Source organism: Fukomys damarensis, unplaced genomic scaffold (genome assembly GCF_012274545.1).
Source record: "Fukomys damarensis isolate Sample0158 unplaced genomic scaffold, DMR_v1.0_HiC HiC_scaffold_26, whole genome shotgun sequence".
Classification (NCBI taxonomy): Eukaryota; Metazoa; Chordata; class Mammalia; order Rodentia; family Bathyergidae; genus Fukomys; species Fukomys damarensis.
In genome coordinates, this window is record NW_022900938.1 from 22,435,064 (window position 1) to 22,454,420 (window position 19,357).

The 19,357-nt window shown below is 43.3% G+C and overlaps 1 protein-coding gene across 1 annotated transcript in view; it reads right to left on the reverse strand.

Annotated features, from left to right (window-relative positions):
* Cdca7 (cell division cycle associated 7) overlaps positions 1–18,865 on the reverse strand; it is a 62,019-nt gene extending 43,154 nt beyond the window's left edge. The window contains exons 1-10 of the mRNA XM_033756365.1: positions 18,757–18,865; positions 18,246–18,289; positions 16,890–17,012; positions 16,234–16,470; positions 14,246–14,482; positions 13,782–13,856; positions 12,668–12,862; positions 11,917–12,054; positions 11,181–11,330; positions 10,845–10,981 (exon numbers count right to left, since the gene is read on the reverse strand). Coding sequence (XP_033612256.1) covers positions 10,845–10,981; positions 11,181–11,330; positions 11,917–12,054; positions 12,668–12,862; positions 13,782–13,856; positions 14,246–14,482; positions 16,234–16,470; positions 16,890–17,012; positions 18,246–18,289; positions 18,757–18,865 — 1,445 coding nt within the window. The remainder of the gene's footprint in view (positions 1–10,844; positions 10,982–11,180; positions 11,331–11,916; positions 12,055–12,667; positions 12,863–13,781; positions 13,857–14,245; positions 14,483–16,233; positions 16,471–16,889; positions 17,013–18,245; positions 18,290–18,756) is intronic.
* Between the last annotated feature and the right edge of the window lie 492 nt (positions 18,866–19,357).

The window sequence follows — 19,357 nt, forward strand, 5'->3', positions numbered from 1 at the left end:
TTGGGAAAAAAAAAAAAAAAAAAAAAAAAAAATGCACATGGGGTTGCCATGACCCTCCAGTAGCCAATACAATCTTGAAAAAGAGGTCAGAGGGATCACACTCTCCAGTTTTGCAACGTACTATGAAACTACAATAATCAAAACAGTGTAGTAGAGGCATGAGGATAAACATAAAAATCAGTGAAATAGAACTGGGAGTCTAGTAATACATTCATATATTAATGTTCAATTAATTTTCAACTAGAGTGCCAGTGGGGAGGAAGAATTAGCCTTTTCAACATACAGTGAAAAACACCAAAATATCCATTGACTATATAGATGAACTGCAGCATATTCATACACTAGGACAGTATTTAGCCATAAATAGAGAATGAAATACTGATACATGCTATACTGCAAGTGAGCCTTGAAAACATTACACTGAGTGAAGGAAACCAGACACAAAATGCCACAGGTTGTGTTTCCAAATGTTCAAAACAGGCAGATGCAGACAGGAAGCAGATGGAATGTCACAGGCTGGGGAGAGAAAAGAGGGCAGGCAGTCTTCTGATGAGTACAGAGCCTTGGGGGAGAAAAATGAAGGTGTTCTGCAGCTCTATAGTAATAATGGCTGCACAGCTTTTGTACGTGTACTAGAAGCCAGAGACATAGCAAGCTTGCTACTGGGCTGCTTCCCAAGTCCAGCTGTATGGTAAAAAAAACTATGTTGCAATAGAACTGCTGCCCACCAGGTCCTTCTCCCATGTGTGAGTCTCCCACATCCGGCCTGTGAAAATCAATTAACAGAATTCTCAATATCTACCCTAATTGTTCATGCAGACAGATACGGTTTTGTTAATATCCTTTCTCTCTAACACTGAAAAATAAAATAAATAGAATCTATCTCCACAATTTTACTTAGTTGTTTAGTTCAGTAGCATCTGTTCAACATGATTTACAAGAATTTGGCTGGCAATGAGAGTTGCAAAAAGCATTTGCATAAAGGAATTTTATTTACATATTTTTCCTTCTTAAGCACTAGGATCCTCATCACGGCAAGTTGTGGAAACTCAGGCAAGCCGCAGTGGTGATTAATACTTTTCTAAAAGCCATACTGGATGGCCCTTAAGTGAGAAATATTCACAGCTATTTGATTTAGAAGACAAACTTGAGGATCTGTCAAAATAGAGGTAAGCAAAAATAAATAAATAAAAGTGACAGCTGAAGCTGAGATTCGTGTTGCTGTGACTTGTGGCTAAGCCTGAAGAGAACTTGGCTTCCTTAGCATCCATAAGCTCACAGAACTGTCTAACCCCGGGTGGTTGGGAAGCAGAGAAAAGCACCTTCCAAACATTTGTTTCTCTAGAATTTCAATTCTTACTTCCATGTTCACACATGAAAATACACTTCAGAGTTCTCTATATAATATCTTTTGTATAATAAAATTTAATATGCTTATCTCTCCCATATATATTAAGCGAAAGTCAGTGACAGATGTAGTGAGTGACCACCTTTTATCTGAAAGGCCTGCCCCTAGGACCAATCAGAGAATGCTTTCTTCTTGAGAGAAATCAAGCAGGGTTTTGATAGGACGGCCCAGACCTGTCATGAGGATGGGGGATGTACAAGATGGCTGCCATTAACCTCCACGACTGTGCTCTCCCTTGCTCAGTGACACATTCTCACCCTGCAGAGCCACTTCTTTTCCTACTTTACTTGGCCCACACTTGCTCTGCAGAGCATATTTCCTTCCCTACCTCAAATAAATGTAAAACCACATTGTCTTTGTATGTGTCTCCACCGGTTCTTTGCTCAGGACAAGAACCTGGAAAGAATCTCCAGAACCTCAAGCACCCCAAAAACCCCAGTACACGGTGCCACACACCTACTGTCCCAGCACTCAGGGAGGCTGAGGCAGAATAAAAAATTCAAATCCAGCCTAGGCAATTAGACAACCTAGTGAATTCCTGTCTCAAAATAACAAATAAAAAGGGCTCAGTGGGGAACACTTGCAGGCTCGGAGTTCAATCCTCTGGACTGAAAAGAAAAAGCAAAAGCAAAACTGAACAAATGAATCTAATCACATTATCGACTTGGTTTAACCACATAAAAAGGAACTGTTTAAAATGGTTTTGAGCCACTGTGATTAAAAAAAAAAAAAAAGCATGGTACTGGCAAAGAAACAGACCTGAGGATCAGTGGAATAGATTTGAAGATACAAAAACAACTCCAGGTATACTCAACTACCTCATCTTTGACAAAGAAGCCAACCATTCTCACTGGAGATAGCCTCTTTAATAAATGGTGTTGGAAAAACTGGATTTCAACCTGCCAAAGATTAAAACTGGACCCTTATCTTTCACTAAACTAAACTAAACTAAAATCCAAGTGGATTAAAGATCTAAATATAAAAAAAGAGTCACTAAATTTGCAGGGAGATAAATTAGGAAGAACTCCTGAAGACATTGGCATAGGAAAGACTTTATGAACAAATCCTCAGTAGCACGAGAACTAGCAGAAAGAATCAACAACTGGAATCTCATTTTATTAAGAAGCTTCTGCACAACATCAACAGAACTAAGAGACAATCCACAATGTGTGAAAAAATATTTACCAGCTGTTCCTCAAACAAAGGACTACTATCTAGAATATATAAAGAACTAAAAAAAATCAGCCCCCCCTAATATAAAGACTCAATTCAAAATGGGCATCTGAAATGAACAGACATTTCTCAGACAAAGAAGTAAAAGCATCAAGTAAATATATGAAAAAATGGTCCATATCAGTGGTCATTTGAGAGATGCAGATGAAAACAACACTGAGATTCCACCTCACCCCATAAAGAATGGCTGCTATCAAGAAATCAAACAATAACAAATGTTGGCAGGGTTGTGGGGAGAGAGGAACCCTTCTCCATTGTTGGTGGGAGTGCAGACTGGTGCAACCACTATGGAAATCAATATGGAGATATCTCAAAGAACTAGGTTTAGAGGTTCCATTTGACCCAGCCATCCCTCTGCTTGGTATTTTTCCAAAAGAATTAAAAGAATCATACCACAGTGATATATGCGCACCCATGTTTATAGCGGCATAGTTTGTAATAGCTAAAACTTGGAAATAGACCATTTGCCCATCAGTTGGAGACTGGATAAAGAAGATGTGGTTTTTCTATAAAATGGAATACTACTCAGCCATAAAGAATGAGAAATTAGATTCATTCATAGGAAAATGGATACATATTGAGGATATACTCCTAAGTAAAATAATTCACACATGTATAAATACTGAATAGTTTCTCTGGTGTGAAAAACTATAATGGTATATAAGATCCTAATGATATAATTGACCATGTAAAATAGGAAGAAAAGGGCTAAAGGTGTAGGGAAAATGGGAATGGTAGGGGAAAGTTAATAAAGGAAAAGAAAAAAATGAGAAAATGAAAAAATGGAATTAAAGTATTTGTAAATAAGGAGGGGAGGAGGAGGTGAAGGGAGGGCAGGGATATGGGAAAAAATGAGAACCAATACCTGTCATGTAAAGGTACAAGATCCCAATAATGAATGTAACTGCACTGTATACCTAAAATGTACCAATAAACTCAATGGGAAAAAATTTTTTAAATGGTTTTTAAACATAGTAAGTTAACTGTATCTAGAATTTATACTAAGGACCTAGGCAAAAAAACAAAAAACCTTAAACGTTTCAATAACATTGTAATTATAATCCTGAAATCATACATGTATATGTAACAATATTATTATTAATATATTTAGTCTGCCCAACAATGTATACATTAGGAAAAGAAAACCTTGTATGAATATTTTAATACTAAATTTATTGAGACATCTTGAGATTCATACAAGTTACCTTTGCCCTCTAGTTACAAGAGGAGCTCGAAGTGGTGGCCATGAGCTTCTTTCACATTTACTAGTGCAGTGAACTGCTGTAGTGCATGCACACTTTTCAGCTGACTCTGTACAAATACTAGTATATATGCAGGTATATGTGTGCACAAATGCACAGATAAATTCTAGATAAATAGAAATGAATAGATTTCGCAAAGCACATTAGGTAGACAGCTGATTCCAGGTTTGGGGCCGTAAGGACATAGCATGAGCCTGCATATGTTGTGTGGCCAAAAAACAGAAGATGCTATCAACCACCAGTAGGGACCAGCCTTAGTGCTAAAGAAGTTGTACATATTAGCACAAATGGCACCTCATGAAACAAAATGCACCCGGCGTGGTGGCACGCCTGTCATCCCAGCACTCAGGAGGCTGAGACAAGAGGATCACTGCAATTTCAAGGCCAGCATGGGCTATATAGTGAGTTCAAAGTGAGCCTGAATTACATAGTGAGACCCTATCTCAAAGCCAAGAAAGAAAGAAAAAGAAAAGCAGAAAGCAAGAAAGAAAGCAAAGCACAAGGAGGCTGGAAATATAGCTCAGTGGTAGAGAACATGCCTGACATGCATGCAGGAGGCCCTGGGCTTCATCCCAACACTGCAGGAGGAAAAAACAAAACAAAAGCTGGGCATGATGGCATAGGTCATGATACAGTAAGGAACCAGCTCCTCTTCCTTGGTTCTTGGTTATGTGGGCCCTTGATGAGAGAAGTCAGTCAAGACACACAGGCCACTCAGACCAGGCAGAATTTATTGTAAAGTGGATATAGAGGAAATCAAGTGAGAAGACAGGCAGTACTTCAAAGGCACTAACCATAATCATTCAAGTTCAGATGCATTTTTATGCACCCAAGTTACTCTTGGAGCTAAGGGAACAGGTAATTATGGTGCTTATCAACATTTTACTTAGAATTTACTTTGGAACTGCAAAACGTCTTCCTGTTCTGTTAGATGGTCAGTGCATCTTCTGGGGCTTTAATCACATAAGAAATTTACGATAAGCTGGGAGTGGTGGCACAAGCCTGTCATCCCAGCACTTGGGAGGCTGACGGAGGAGGATCGCTGTGAGTTCGAGACCAGCCTGGGCTACATGGTGAGTTCCAGGTCAGTGTCTCAACTATATAGTGAGGCCCTGTCTCAAAAAAACAAAACAAAAAAAGGAAAGAAACTTACAAAAGATAAGTTCTTTTTTTTTTTTTTTTTTTTGGTACCGGGGATTGAACTCGGGTCCTTGCGCTTGCAAGGCAGGCCACCAAACCACTGAGCTAAATCCCCAGCCCAATAAGTTCTTAATTTAAACCAGGCCCAGTCCAAGGCAAGAGGACCTTTAAAGCATTTTTCCTTTCCTGCTTTCATGAGGCTATGGCCAGGAAGGCTGTACCTTGCTTTGGAAGCAGCCAGTTGTCAGAAGGACGTGCACATAAAGTCGCCGTGCTCCACGGGGTCACCTTAGCTCTGAGACCCAACAAATGCTCTGAGTGCTCTATACACGGGTGCCTGCTTCCTCACTGAACTGCAGGGCATCCTATTTTGGACACTCTCGCCCCATCTGTCCTTCAGGCCTGGGAGCCCAAGGCAGGAAGATCCCAAGATCTAGCCTGGCCTGGTCAACTTAATTTGAGTCTATCTTAAAATACTTTATTTATTTATCTATTTATTTTGGTAACAGGACTCAAACTCGGGACCTTGCACTTCTGAGGCAGGCAGCAGAACCACTGAGCTAAATCCCTGGCCCTTAAAATACTTTCTTTAAAAAAAAAAAAAAGGATGGGGGGATGGGGGAGTAGCTCAGTAGGAAGGCCCTGAGTTCAATTCCCAGTATGAACAAAAAGGACAAGGGGATTGGAAAATTTTAACATACAGTGGTTTTCCTTCCCCAGTACCGGGGATTGAACCCAGAGGAGCTCTGCCATTGAGCTTCCACCTCAACCTCTTTTATTTTAATTTAGACACAAGGTCCTGCTAAATTGCCCAGGTTGGCCTTGAACTTTTGCTCCTCCTCTCTCGTCCTCCAGAGTCTATGCATCAGTGGCTTTTTCCTTTGAGTGGCATCTCCTTTGTTCCTTGGTTTCTCTCCAGGTATTTTCATCACCTGGATGCATCACTCAATAAAACCTCTCCCTGGAACAGGCCAATTTGCCTGTGTGCAAGAGGCTGCTCCTTACACACTCCCACAGGTGCCCCCCACCTTCCTGCTCCACGCCAAACTCCATCTCTAGTAAGGAGCCTGTGCTGTTCTTCCTTCTCCTTCCCCAACCCGGTAGATCTCTTAGGAGTCCTCCCCTGCTCACAGGATTTTCAAGCCTGCAGTTAAAGCCTGGGGGGTCTCCAATATCTAAACCTAGTAGAGGATGTCTGGTTTCCTCCCGTTTTTCCCTTAAACTTCAAGAGGCGGCCCCTCCCATCCTACCATCTCCAGCACAAAGCCACGCTCACCTCGACCCCTGCTCAGTCCAGCTCAGCGTGAAGTCCCCTCCTTCATGCCGTTTGGCCATCATACCAGCTGTGTGCTGATGGGTATTTTCCTCAACTCTTTTGGATTTGCTTCTACCTCCTCGAGGAACTTGGTATGTGGCTGACATTAAAACAGCCCGGGCTCACTTGGTCTTTCTTCTGAGCACCTAACACTATGCTCTCCTTCTCCCAAGGTGCTGAGCTTTAATTCCATTCTCCCAATGTGCAAATGACCTGATTTCCCCCCACCTTCATCTGTCAGGTGTTCCCCCTCTTGTCTTCTAAAAGCAAATGAAAATAATGCCTCCCACATCACTCACTGCGGCTCTGTAAAAACCTTACCGGGCCGGCAGTCACTGTGGGTGGAAGGGAAGCTACCGCTCAACCTCAAGACCTCCACAGGAAGAGGATATGGGCACAGAGCAAGATATATCACTTTTTTTGTTTTGTTTTGTTTCTTTTATGTTCAGGCTGGCCTTGAACTCACAGCAATCCTCCTGCCTCAGCCTTCTGAGTGCTGGGGTCCCAGGTGTGCACCACCACACCCAGTATAACTGCTTTTCACACCCACTTGTCCAAATTCCAAGCAACTAAGGATGGTGCAGAGAGCTTTACAGTGGGACATGAGGGCTCTACCAGTTCAGGCTGAGGTCATGCACCTGACTTCAGAGCCTTATTGTAAAGTGGGAATCATGACAAAACCCAGGGGCTGGGCCTGGTAGACCCCATTACTCAGGAGATGGGGGCAGAAGGATCACTTGAATCTGAGTTTCAGGCCAGCCCGAGCAACCCAGTAAGACCATCTCAAAAAGAGAAACCAAACATATGCCTGTGACTTCAAATGTCTGACAATGAGAAGCCAAGTTTTCCTCTCTTTCTGTATATCCCCAAGGGTATCATGTTTAGGTTTTTATCTTACTTCAGACCACTACTGTGAATCCTTTTAAAGATTAAGTAGCACAATCAACTGTTCCTGGGTGGTGGTACTGCGGATTGAACCTGGGGTCTTTGCATTAAGCTTCATGCACATCCCTAGTCCTTTATTTTTTTGACAGAGCTTCTCTAAATCACCCAAGCTGATTACAAGTGGGATTACAAGTGTGAGCCACCATGCCCAGCATTTTTAAGGAAAACCATACTAATTTGTTTCTTTATTTTTGAGATAGGGTCTCACTATGCACTGCAGGGTGGCCTTGAATTCATGGATACTCCTGCTTCAGCCTCCTGAATGCTGGGATTATAGGCATGTGCTACCATGCCTGCAAAACCATATTCGTTCTTACACCAAGAACTTCCTAGTAACAGGGCAGATGTAGCTCAGTGGAAGAGTATGTGCTTAGTATATGCAATATCCTGATTCGATCACACATCTGTTAAGTTTTCCAATCACAGTACATCCCTAAAAGGCTAAAATTATTAGGATTCTTAAGATCCCAAGTTCTTGATTTGTCATACACCGACTGGGCCATTTGTTCTAGATGAGTTGTTTCCCTGTGTGAGTCTGTGCAGGTAAACATGGCTTCCCAGTAAGCTTGGTGTAAGACACCACAAAATTCCTATAAAATGCCATGTTATATTTTAGGTTTTATGGACCACGTTATCTCTTGCTTCATCTTTTAAAAAATTAACTTTAAAATGTGTAAAAAAATGTTCATATGCACTGTGTGACCTAGGCCACAGCAGGATCTGGCCTTGCAGGCTGCATTTGCCAACCCCTGGCCCAAAGGACTGGGTTGTTAACCAGGTGAGGTGGCACAAGCCTATAATCTCATTACTCAGGAGGCTGAAACAGGAGAATCAACTTCATGAGTTTTGGGTCAGCCTGGGCCACATAATGAATCCAAGGCCAGTAAGACCTTCTCTCAAAAGGAAAAAAAAAAAAAAAACTGGGCTCTAAGAGCTTTTAGAACATATCTTCAGGTTCTCCCAGTCCTGGAAACAGCACACACACAATAGACATTTGAATGGTCAGTAAAAGTGGCCAACTACTACAAAATCACCCTTAGTCTTGGGGCTGCAAATGACAAAGGAAAACGCCAACACTGCAAAGCTTCCCACTCACAATTTTGTGTTCGCTGGGTGACCTGGCTGAAATACTCTTTTCTGATTACAGCTCTTGGTCATATCACCATGAGACACTGTTCCAAAGAGCTGGCCCTAGACCTTCAGAAACTGAAGACAAAGGGAAACGTGGAGAAAAGGCAGGCCCGATCTTCTATTGAAATACAAGGGGGGGAAATGGAAGTATTGTAAGATCAAATATTTTAAAAAGCAGACAAGTTAGAGCAAAAATGTTTTATTATTAAAATAAAAAACCTTTTGTGTAAAAGCATTACAGATCAGAAGGTGTATTTACACTTAATGTCTGAAGGTCTCTTTAGCTATCACTCAACATGAATCGCAACAGCTACACATGCAGGTAAACCGGACACTGTAGAACGACTTAATACAAAAGGGAAGGGAGGATGTACAAAATAGGCCCAGAAACAAAACAGAAAGAGATGTTAACAGACTACTGAAAGGTACCATGTCCAAAAAGATATTTCTTGTTATACAAAAAGTGCTTAAAACCTCAACCCTGTACATAGCAACCGGCAGGGATAATTTCTTCAAGAACCACACAAGCCAGAGCAGCTATCAATACCAAGATTCCACACTTTTATGCAAGGGATTCCTGAACTTTTCACCAACCGAATTCCCCAGAAGGTCTTTTCTACTGCAGTTTTAAGCAGCATATATAACGCTGCTCACAAACCTCTGGACAACTGGTTGAGCCACTTAACCTCAGCAACCAAGCAACACACTCTACTTTGCAACAATTACCTAACTTTGTCGCATGGCTTTAAGACATGGTGCCTTGCTAGGCGTGGTGGTGCACGCCTTTAATCCCAGCACTCAGGAGGCTGAGACAGGAGGATTGCTGTGAGTTCGACACCAGCCTGGGCTACATAGTGAGTTCCAGGTCAGTCCCAACTACATAGTGAGACCCTGTCTCAAAAAAAAAAAAAAGTATGTGAAGGTACAAGATCCCAGTAATGAATGTAACTGTACTGTATACCTAGAATGTACCAAAAAACTCAATAAAAACAAAACAAAACAAAAAAAGACTTAGGTGCCTTGATTCTGTTAAAAAGCCAATCAGGGTGAACTCTAAATTATTCCCATTGTTTGTGTGTAAACAAGTTAGAAGGTTATTCACTGGAATTCGACAGAACAATGAGTTAACACTTCCATGCTTCTAAGTGCTTGGGTTTATGGGAAGGTTCCAGGGCTATTTCAACAGTTATTAAATCAAATATACACTCACTAATTAAAAAGAATCTGAGGGCCAGGGATACAGCATGGTGGTAGAGCACTTACCTAGCGTGTACAAGGCCCTAGATTCCAGCCCTAGTACCACACACACACACACACACACACACACACACACACACACACACATAAAAAAATGAAAAGAACTGGAAACTTAAGTGGCGGGAAGGGACCATGGAAATAGGAAAACTGAGGTGGGGGCCGGGGACGCAGAGAAGTGGCAGAGGGTAGGTGCCACTAGGAAACCACTTTGATGATGTTCGAGAAGCACTTGTGAATCTAATGGGATTAACCTGATCTGAGAGTCATATAAAACAGACTGATCATCATGATTCTTAACTCAGGTTTGATCAACAACCAAACTGAAAACTTCAACTAGAAGATGTGAGGACTGGAAAGCAGGCAGCCAATCTCTAGGCATTATGTGCTTGCATTTCAAACTCCTGTTTCAGACTGTGAAAAAAGAAAAAAAAAAAAAAAAAAATGTCAGGATGTTTTTGACCTATGAATTCTCTTTTGAAAGCCATCTCCCCACCTTGAAACACTGAGGCTTGAACCTAGGGCCTTTGCACTGAGCTACATCCCCAGCCCCTTTCAAAATTTTTATTTCAAGACAAGGTCTCACAAGTCACAAAACTGCCCAGGCTGGACTTGAACTTGGGTGTTTTTTGTTTGTTTTTAATGCAGTACCAGCGATCAAACCCAGGACCTTGTGCTTATGAGGCAGGTGCAACACCACTGAGCTAAAATCCTGGCTCCCTTGTTTGTTTTTTGAGACAGGGTTTCACTGTATATTCCAGGCTGGCCTCAAACTCATAGATTACAGGCGTGCACCTCTATGGCCTGGCATTGGGCTAGAATCTGGGAACCTCCTGCCTCTGCCTCCCAGAGTGCTGGGATTACAGGAGTGTACCACCATACCTGGCTTAATTTTCTAAACAATATTTGTACTGAGTCATAACATGTACATGGTCAAATGCACACACCAAGTGTACGATCTGAATTTTACACATGTCCACCTGGCTACCACCTCTCCAATGAGAAAATGTTTCCAGTGCTCCCCATGTGGCCCTTCCGGTCAATACTCACACTATCCCTGCCTTAGAGATAACACAATTCTGATTTCTAGCCTCTTTTTATTAAGATGCATCAATGAAGGTAAGATTCAGGTGTGGAAGAGAGAAACGGCTATTACCTCTTCAGGTAGGCATGCACATTCCCGAAGCCATGGTACTTCGCTAAATACACAAGGACCCCAGTCGCACACCGTCCATCTCGCTGGCGACAAAAACTGCAGTTACAGATCCCTCGACAAGGTGGGCAGTGCCAGTCCTGAAGGGCAGTGTGAAAAGGGACTGTGAAACCCAAGCTGTGAGCATTCGGGCCAGGCTTAGGCCTGTGCGCCCTAACACTACGAGTTCATCTGCACCCCACCACAGGAGCAAGCGCCTCCTAATGCGAAGAGCTCTGGGGCTTCCCTGGGGCAGCTAGGGCTGAGCTTCAGGTGCCCCCCTCCCATCAAGGCACCTACCGGGTCCAGCAGTGCATCCTTCACCTCCTCACCATAACGGTTTCGAAGGCAGGGACCACAGAATTGGCCTCGGATACCCCAGCAGTCTGGGTTTCTACAGTTTGTTTTGGTATCAATAGTCTTCTGACGGCACTGATGGCAAGTAGATCCCTGCAAATAAAGAGCAAGTAAGGAAAAATCTTACATCAAATGACCTTTTTGTAGAGAGAAATGGTGTATCTAAAGAATGTCCCTGACCACAGGGCAGCGTGTCATTTTCTTTGGACCTTTCCTATCTCCACGTACTCGGGTACATGGCACAGTATGAAAAGCATCCAAAGCAAGAGGCCTGCACTGTGTTATCAGATGGCTTTCTTTTCAGGGATGGACAGCTCCGTGGTAGAGCCCTTGTCTAGTATGTGTGAGGCCAAGTTCAATGCCAGCAACCACAAAAATCTGCCCCAATTCTTTTTTCTTTCATACACTGCAGCATCTGTGCATACACACGTACTAGATACACAATAAATGTGTTGAATGGATCCACTTCTAAATTAGAAAAACAGATTTGATACTACGAAGCAGGCAAGTAATCGAGCAGCACAGGGCTACCAGGAATAGTAAACTCTTCATTGCTTATATGGAGACATGCAGGCTCACATCCTTCTGCCCAGACCTTTCACCACCAGCAGCACTCCAGGGCTGGAGGCAGCCACCCCTCATGCTGTCGACTTTCCAGGCAGGGGTCAGGAGCTCTCACCAGTGAGCGGTTATAGATCTTCTCTCGAGAGTTGCTGCAGATGTTCTCCAACTCGTCCTCAGTGATCTCTTCCACTGGACGAATTATATGCGGAAGGGTCATGGCTCCTGGGCGACGACCTCTGGGTATGTCATCGTCCTGTGTGACAAGCACAAGACAGGGTTCCTTACTGGTTCTCCCCAGCTCTGAATCTCAGATACTTGATTTGTACCTTCTTCATGGAAAATTTCTCTTCCTTATGTAAAAGGGGCAAGTTATAAGTTTATTGTGAGAATTGGACCCTATGGAAACTGAGAAAAGCTGAAGAAAACCTGACTCTGATCTACTAACAAAAAAAAAAAAAAAAAAAAAAAAAAAATCAAAGGATCAGCATTCTGAAGTCCTTTGAGCCTGAGGCAGGAGAGTCCCAAGTCTGAACCCAGCCTGGGCAAACCTGGCAAGACCAGTCTCAGAATGAAAACGAAGGGTTAGGGTTTTTAGTTCAGTGGTTTCGCTGCTTGCCTTGCAAACACAAGGGCCGGAGTTCGATCCCTGGTACCAAAAACAAACAAAAAGAATGAAAATTAAAACAGGGGCTGGAGATGGGGCTCAGTGTGAAGGCCCTGGGTTCAAACCCAGTACAAAAAAAAAACAAAAAAAAATCAAATTAAGTTTATAAGACATTAACAGTCGGTTTGAGGACAAATTTAAGTTGGTTCACTGGGTGTTGAGGTTGTATATAGTGATACTGGGCCAACAGAAGACAAAGTACCAATGCGTCCAAGGCCTTCCTTTTTCTCACGAGCATGTACTTGTCATCCTCCTCATCCTCCTCCTCTTCAGTGGGGAGAACACTGAGGGACCCCAGGATCCGAGACCTGGACCTGGTAAGTGGCCGGGCTCTCCGCTCTGGGTTCCTCCTCCGTGAAGCCACACCTGGGAATGTCCGCCTTCGGGGTGTCTTCAACTGCTTAACAAAATAGGATGGAATCTTGTTTATTTCCTAAGAAAGACAAGCAGTACTTTGGAAATTTTACATCTTTTCCTTAAGGAGTTTCCTTTCAAGTAAAAAGAGAGTTTCATTTTTCTCATTTTGTCTTTTTATAATACATGGAAAATAAGCCCAAAACCCACAAGGCCACTGTAATTTTGTAAAACCAAGCCCAGGTTCTCTCAAATTAATCTCTTTATTCTTCTACTTAATAAAGATGTAAAATCTGATTTCCTGTTCCAAAAATACTTCTGTACTACATCTCTTGAGCCCTGGAACATAGGCACCATTTCTATATTCCACAAAAGAATGCTTGGCTCTCCCTCTCTTCCTACCTTGCGGGCGTCTGTCTGGCCTCCTGGGGACAGACAGGACAGAGTAGGCTTTCCTTTTCTACCACAGCAGCTACACCAAATTTCCCTCTGTCACTGCAGCCTACAATCATATATGACAGCAGGCCATAACCTGATAAAGAAATTGCTTTCCTTACTCTTGGGCTTACTACACAGCTACTGTGCAGGATAAATATGGTAAAGCCCAGAAACAGAAATAAGTCTTTGAACTTGGTTCAGCCTAGCTGGGAAGGACAGAAGCAATCAGTTTTGAAAGCCCGGGGATGGTGGTACATGCAGCACTCAGGAGGCCAAGGCAGAAGGATCACCCCAAGTTAGAAGAAAGCCTGGACTACATACATAGCAAGACCCTGTCTCAAAAAAAAGTTTTGAGAACCACATGGGTAGGGTGAAGGCCAGTTTCTAGGATGCAAGAAGGCTTCTTCTAGTTCTCCTTTGACTGCCTACATCACAGCAATAAGGAGATTAGATTTTATAATCCCACAGAAATCTGCTCTAGGATTGCCCAAAACAATATCACACAAACAATGAATCACACTTACTGATCTTGGTCCTGGGAAAGGTCTTCTGGAGAATGAACCAGGAAAACTTTCTAATTCTGACATGAGTTTTGCAAGCTAAAAAGCATAAAAATTAGTGGTTTAGAAAAGAAGCAACTAACTTGTAAAGATTACGCTGGCACGTCTCACAGCTTTAACAAGTTGACATTCAAAAGAGTCTCTGATTTCTCTTCTGTAGTTAACTAAATCATTAACATGTATTTTAAAAAGCAAAGTTTAGGGAAAGGAATGCTTAGGAATGCCTTTTTTTTTTTTTTTTTTTGATGCTACTGATTGAACTCGGGGTGACAAAGAACACATTCTACCACTGAGCTACATGCTCGGCTCCAAGAAATGCATTTCAAGAATATATGATAAAAGTCTTCACAGCTATACAGAAATAATTCTAAGTTAACAAACTGCTCAGGGAAAAGCTGAGAAGAATCAATTCAAAGTCGGATACTTACCATGGCTTTGTTTTGCTTTATATTTAAGGCTCTTTTTTCCAGAAAGTTCATGCCACTTTCATCTTCTGAATCAGAATTGGAATTGGTGGCAGAATTCTCCAAGGGCTGTGGGGGCAACATCTTTTTGTTGGCTGCCCCCCTGGTGCTCCGCACTGGGAATTTCATGGCCACCATGAGAGGGCCGGAGGGTCTGGCCTGGCTGCGGGTCCTGCAGCCCTCTCGGCCTGACTGCAGTCTCTAGAGAATCAGAGCGATTGAGTCTCAAGGACATGTTGATGGAAGGTAAGAGTCGCCTCGCCAATTTGACTACAAGGCACTTTAGCAAATGAATTTTAACTGAACATTGGGGCAACTGATTATTTGGGTTAACAAAATCAAGATATACAAATAAATTTTGTACCCTACGTGTACTGTGACTCTGCACAGCCTATATGGGACACACTGAACCATCTGAGAAAAAAATACCATCCATGAAGTTCCAGAAAAGACTCATTTTCTTTTTCCTTTTGGGGTACTAGGGATTAAACTAGGGCCTCTGCAAAGAGACCCATCTAGCCGTTTTGAGACAGGGTCTTGCTAAGTTTCTAAACTGCCCAGTATGGGCTTGAACTTGCAAATCCTCCTGCCTTAGCTTCCCAGAGCTGGAATTATAACCATGAGCTAGCTACCACACCCAGGTTGTAAAATTCATTTTTAACATCCCAAAGTTTCTTAACACAGCCAGGCGTGGTGGCTCATGCCTGTAATCCCAGCACTCGGAAGGCAGAGGCACGAGGATTGCAGTAAGTTTGAGGCCAACCTGAGCTACACAATGAGTTCAGCTGGCCTGAACTACAAAGTGAGACACTGTCTCAAGAAAACAAAAAACAAAACAAAACAAAACAAAGTTTCTTAACATGCTGGAGGTGTGGCTGTGGTAAAATGCCTGCATGAGGCCCTGGGTTTGACCCCCCCAGCACAAATAAAGTGAATAAACAAAAATTTCTTAAATCCCCATGGTTTTTGGTACCATTTGTGTACTTTTTCGTGTCTATGGAGAGAATGCAAAGCAACAAGAAACTTTTATAGATTCTTTGCACTTTTAATCAACTAGCACTTTATTAATCACAACGTGCAGTTTCTACGAAGACTCGAATTACTGCCCCAAAATTATTCAGGCTAGTGATAATGGGGCACTGCCAGATTCACAGGCTGGCCGTGCAGTAAGCATCCACTGGGGCCATCATCAGGTGTCAGAGGAAACCTTGCTCAGTGCTCCCGGGCCAGGTGGTGTCACTCAAGACAGTCCCGGAGCAGAGCTGTGCCATGCCACAGTGAGGTGGAGATGTGTGTGCACCCACCTGCAGGGAACCCCGTTTCTTCGCAGTAAGTCTGGGACAAGAACAGGCCTGCAGAGCTAGGCATGTGCTCAGACGTGGGGCAGGTGTAGCAACAGCAGCAGCCTCAGCAGGGTAACAAGTTAAAGGGGAAGGCACATGCACAGGAAAAGCAGACCAAGGCGCAGACAGAAGCAGCAGGAAGGCCCTACTTGTCCTTGTGTGCACTGAGCTCCTGCCCTGGAGGCCTCTTGGTTCTTGGAATGCGGGTACAGAGCTAACTGTAATCCAGTTTGTCAAAGGTCTGCTGTGTGCCAGGCACTGGGCGGGGCACCTGCACATATGCACAAATGCAGCTCATCTTTAGGGCACAAGCGCCTGCTTCCTTTCATCAGGCTGGATCTCTGTGGTAGTCATGGAAATCTGCACTTTGGCCAGCTTTATTTAACAAGTTTCCATGATTTTCAGAACCCACAAAATGTTTGAGATTTACAAACAGGGCTACAGTAGTAAAAACTGCTCCAAGATATGAATATTCAAAAAGTTTAAATGGTCAACAAAATCCCTGACATGACTAAAACAAAAACTGAAAGAAAAATTTTTTCAAAAAGCAAGCATGTCATGCCTTAAGTGTACCTTACTTCTTGAAACTGGTGAAATTCTCAGACTCACCATTCCATCTTGTATCTCACTCTCTGAGAAACCGCAAAATGATTCATCGTCAGAGTCGGCATGAAAAATACTGGCCAGTTCGTTAGTGACATCTGGCCTTGGTTTCTGTAAAAATCCACAATGGTCTAACACATCTTGCACCTCACTTTCTGAAAAGCCGCAGAAAGATTCATTATCAGAGTCCTCATAAAAAACATTTGCCAGTTCTTCACTGATATCTGACCTGAATTTAGGTTTCTGTAAAATAAATAAATAAATGTGGTTGTGCATTTTTTTTTTCTTTTTCAAGAACCAATTTTCCATAAACCGTGCAGAGAGCAAATCACATTTACAAGTGCACTACAAGAGAATAGCTTTTGTTACAAAGAAAAATGGTTCAGAGGTTTACAAATGATTTTTGAGTTGTTATGGCAAATCATCAGGCATGTTAGGTTAGGCGACATTTCAAAAGGATAGAATAAGTAGCTAATCTACCTCCAACAATTACTACCTAGAACCACGGCAAAAAGTGAAATAAAATTACAGTGCATACTGTATTTTCATAACGGCTGTATAGAAATGTAGGCAAAAAGCAAGCAGTTTTAATCACGTACAAAGCATTTGGGGCATTTTGAGCACTGCAGACTCAATTCTGTTTATTCTCAGGCAGCACTTACCGTGTTTGCAAAATTATCAGAAGCAAAGCTGTCACAACTGTCATCAGAGGATGATGACATTTCCATGGAAATCAACTTCATATATCTGAATTTCTTTACATTCTTTACTCTGAGATCCTTCTGCTGCAAATGGAAATGGCAATGGAATGTTTATTAACTGTGATGTTTACTGTAGTGGCTAAGTAAAGACATCATTTTTGAGTTTAAACAGCAAAGTAGATATGTTCATTTCTCATAACTTACAGAGGAAAAGCTGTGCAATTGCTACAAAAAATTTTTTCCAAACCAGGTCACATTTTAAGAGGGATCCCTTTAGAAAAAGAAAAATGTAATGACATTTATCAATTTACTGAAACATCTGCATAGCTACCTCTTCCTACCTTAGGCCCTAAGCACTTAGCATTATGCTAGGTGCCACAGGAATTCAATGCTAAACTCCTAAAATCTAATCTTACTTTTTAAAAAATCGAACTGTACTTTAAAAGGACATTTCAAAAGTACAAAATGGCAGAGCAATTTTCTCTCCTTCAGCCAAAATCAAGCTAATGAGGTCTGGACTATGTATGTACTGTGTTGGTAATTTCCCCAACTACCAAAATTGGGCAGGACCTAGTTCAAGATGGCAGACTTCCAAACAGGCCGCATTCCAGTCAGGAGGGGTACAGTGATTTCGGTAGGAGCCCTTACAGAACAAATGTATGAGCCCAGTAAACACATAGTAAAAGCCAAGTTAAAGATCAAACGGCACTCCAAACCAGGAGGAACACCCGGCTGCATTTCAGCCTCTATGTCTGCCATTCAGCTTTCTGCAGGCCCCTCACTAAGACTTTTTTTAGGGAAAATGCAGCTCAGTGGCAAAGGCCCTGGGTTTGATCCCAGTAATCAGAAAAATAAAAGGACAACTTTTTTAGGAGTCCTTCCATACCGTGCACATTACTTGTAGATATATGAAAATGCTCCATTCATTCATGACATTAAACGGCCCTGCACTGCTCGTTGGAAATGCAACTGGAATCTTGTGTAAAAAGGATAGTCATTTGTGACTCGTCTTAATGAGATTTCTTAAATTCCATTAGTTCCTACATTTTTATTCCTTTACATAGGGGCCTAGAGTAGAAGTTGAGTCCTTACACTGAAAGGGTGAATGAACAAGTTCTGCTCTAGGTCTCAGAAAACAATGCTAAGATGGGAGGAGTCAGATGTGCAAAATGTTCTTGACTTCCTTCCTCACCCAACACTGCCTTTCAGTCTCCAGCGAATAAAAAGTTTGTGCAAAGATGGCAACCTAACCTCCCTATGCCCCTATTAGGCCACCCAATCACTTTAAAAAGTGTCTATCTTTCTGTCCTTAGGTACCATTTTCCGGATGAGGAAATGCAAACCCGCAGGAAGGAGAAAGACTGCACAAAAATCACAGGGCTGGAAGAACGCTAGTCTGCAGCCTCCTAAAAGAGCAGTGCTCCTTGCATTACTTTGGGGACTCCTGGAACTTAACTTATCTACCTGGAGCAGTCAGAGCCCACAACAGCCTCAAGGGAGGCATTCGATAGAGGGATGTCTTGGGAATACACGCTGAGCTTTAACAAGCCAGAACAAGCCAAGTTATTTACTTGGCAAAAAACATCCTTGGAGAAAACACAGAAGAAAAGCACATGCTCCAGACTGAGATGGGCTTTTTTGTCGAGCTTAATAAGCGACACCACCCATGGGGGGGGGCACGCTCACACCTGGCGCTAAATTAAATGCTTCCAATTCTTGCCTGCAAAGGTACTCACTTCCTTTACAGAGGAGGAAACTTTAGTTCGGAGAGGCGAAATGGATTGTTCAAGTCACTGCGGGACACATTTGAATGCTAGACGGTTAATACCTGGTTTCCGCAGGCTGGAAGCCCGGGCCCATTCCACCTGGGCAGTGACCGCAGAGCCCCCGCCCCCGCCCGCCCCGCCCCCTGCCCCCCGCGGATAACTCAAGCACATCCCGCTCTTCCTTTCCACCCAACCCCCACTTTCCTCCCCTCTCCTGGGCAGGCCCTAAATTCTGGCTTCCGTTAGAGCAAAGAGTAACGTTCTGTTCTGGGCAACTTGCAGCTGCGACAGGCGGGGTGGGGGAAGAGAGAGTGGGGGCGACTTGGACCACGCCAGGGAACGGTCTGGATCAGCGGGCGCTTCTACGCCGCCCGGGACTAAAATTACACCTCCACCCCACCGTGCACCACCCAAGTTCTTACAGTGCAGCGTTTGCAAGACCTTCACTTGCAGGGCAGGCGCACGTGCCGGGTCCCCGCGTGCAGGCACCGCCGCGAGCCGCTCTTCTCCCTCTGCTCGCGCGCGAGGACGGAAACGTCCAGTCCCCCGAGCCCTGAGTTGCGCCGAGTGCACAAAATCTGGAGCTTCTCACCCCGGCGACGCCCAGGACAGACACCAGTTGATAAGCTCCCCCCGGCTGCACGGTCCTCGGGAGCCGCCCGT